The sequence below is a fragment of the Mizuhopecten yessoensis genome, unplaced genomic scaffold (assembly GCF_002113885.1).
Source record: "Mizuhopecten yessoensis strain PY_sf001 unplaced genomic scaffold, ASM211388v2 scaffold3425, whole genome shotgun sequence".
In the NCBI taxonomy this organism is placed as follows: domain Eukaryota; kingdom Metazoa; phylum Mollusca; class Bivalvia; order Pectinida; family Pectinidae; genus Mizuhopecten; species Mizuhopecten yessoensis.
Window position 1 is genome coordinate 210,531 of NW_018405038.1, and position 2,161 is coordinate 212,691.

A 2,161-nucleotide genomic window follows, 5' to 3' on the forward strand; every position below is an offset into this window, starting at 1 on the left:
ATACATGTAGCTGGGGGCGCAGAGATTGCCTCGAGATGTAAAGAGGAGTTCGCAGAGAGAGGATGAAATGTTGTTATTGGGAGAACATGCCCTGCTCAGGGTTCAGTTAAGTTTTCGGAGGATGTCAATAATAAGAAATATATAGTTAACATTTCAGGAAGGAGATAACCCGAGATGAAATGTTTTTAGAGTAAGGGCACTTACAGAGCAGTTATAGAATCTTACATGTGTTTTTAAATTAGACATTTATGATATTTTTTCATAAAATGATCTGAAATCTAAATTTCAATATAAAAAAAAACATGTCAACACTCACTGCTTCTGACACATGAAAGAGAGTTTTTGCCCATCAGACTGTGGATATCCTAAGTTATAACCTGTACTAGACAGTTCGATCACGTCCGAACTGTTTGGCACATTTTCTAGCACGGCCCTGTATTCATCAGCGCGCATAAACCAACATTTAATTATTATCATTTGTCTTTACATGTTTCAATTTTGTTTTATTCAATTTGGGATATTAAATATATGCTATTGGTTAGACCTTGACATATGCTGCGCTTTTCTATAGAGCATGGACTACACAATGCTGAAACACCAAAACGTACGCCTAAGTACAGTCCAGAAACACTCAAACGTACGCCTAAGTACAGTCCAGAAACACTCAAACGTACGCCTAAGTACAGTCCAAAAACACTCAATCGTACGCTTAAGTACAGTCCAGAAACACTCAAACGTACGCTTAAGTACAGTCCAGAAACACTCAAACGTACGCCTAAGTACAGTCCTGAAACACTCAAAACGCACGCCTAAGCACAGTGGGGAAACACTCAAACGAACTTCTAAATACAGTCCAGAAACATTCAACCGTACGCCTAAGCACCGTCCAAAAACACTCAAACGTACGCCTAAGTACAGTCCAGAAACACTCAAACGTACGCCTAAGCACAGTCCAAAAACACTCAAACGTACGCCTAAGCACAGTCAAGAAACACTCAAACGTACTTCTAAATACAGTCCAGAGACACTCAAAACGTACGCCTAAGTACAGTCCAGAAACACTCAAAACGTACGCCTAAGTACAGACCAGAAACACTCAAAACGTACGCTTAAGTACAGTCGAGAAATACTCAAAACGTACGCCTAAGTACAGTCCAAAAACACTCAAAACGTACGCTTAAGTACAGTCGAGAAATACTCAAAACGTACGCGTAAGTTCAGTCCAGAAACACACACACGTACGCTTAAGTACAGTCCATAAACATCAAAACGTACGCCTAAGTACAGTCCAGAAACACTTAAACGTACGCCTAAGTACAGTCCAGAAACACCAAAACGGAGGCCTAAGTACAGTCCAGAAACACTCAAACGTACGCCTAAGTACAGTCCAGAAACACCAAAACGTACGCCTAAGTACAGTCCAGAAACACCAAAACGTACGCTTAAGTACAGTCCAGAAACACACAAACGTACGCCTAAGTACAGTCCAGAACCACACAAACGTACGCCTAAGTACAGTCCAGAACCACACAAACGTACGCCTAAGTACAGTCCAGAAACACACAAACGTACGCCTAAGTACAGTCCAGAAACATCAAAACGTACGCCTAAGCACAGTCCAGAAACATCAAAACGTACGCCTAAGTACAGTCAAGAAACACTCAAACGTACGCCTAAGTACAGTCCAGAAACACTCAAACGTACGCTTAAGTTCAGTCCAGAAACACTCAAACGTACGCCTAAGTACAGTCCAGAAACACTCAAACGTACGCCTAAGTACAGTCCAGAAACACTCAAACGTACGCCTGGGGGGATGGAGAGGATGAGTATCGGGCGATACGTGGGGATGGGGGGATGTTTCGGAAATACGTCTGATACTTACTCACAATACTAGGAGCGGTGCTGGGTGGAGGATGGGATAATGGCGAGGTCGAGTATAAGGCGATACGTGGGGGTGGGGGTTGGGGAATGGGAGGATGGAGAGGACGAGTATTTGGCGATATGTGGGGATGGGGGGGGGTAGATAGGAAGTGTATAGGGCGATACGTTGGGATGGGGGAATAGGGGGATGGAGAGGATGAGTATCGGGCGATACGTGGGAATTGGTGGGTATGGGGGGATGGAGAGGAACAGTACAGGGCGATACGTGGGGATGGGTGGG

The 2,161-nt window shown here is 44.0% G+C and overlaps 1 protein-coding gene across 1 annotated transcript; it reads left to right on the top strand.

Moving 5' to 3' along the window:
• Positions 1–574: 574 nt before the first annotated feature.
• LOC110447451 (extensin-like) lies at positions 575–1,894 on the top strand. The gene is made up of 2 exons (XM_021493159.1): positions 575–1,035; positions 1,288–1,894. The coding sequence occupies exons 1-2, from the start codon at positions 575–577 to the stop codon at positions 1,892–1,894; spliced, it is 1,068 nt and encodes a 355-aa protein (XP_021348834.1).
• Positions 1,895–2,161: the final 267 nt, after the last annotated feature.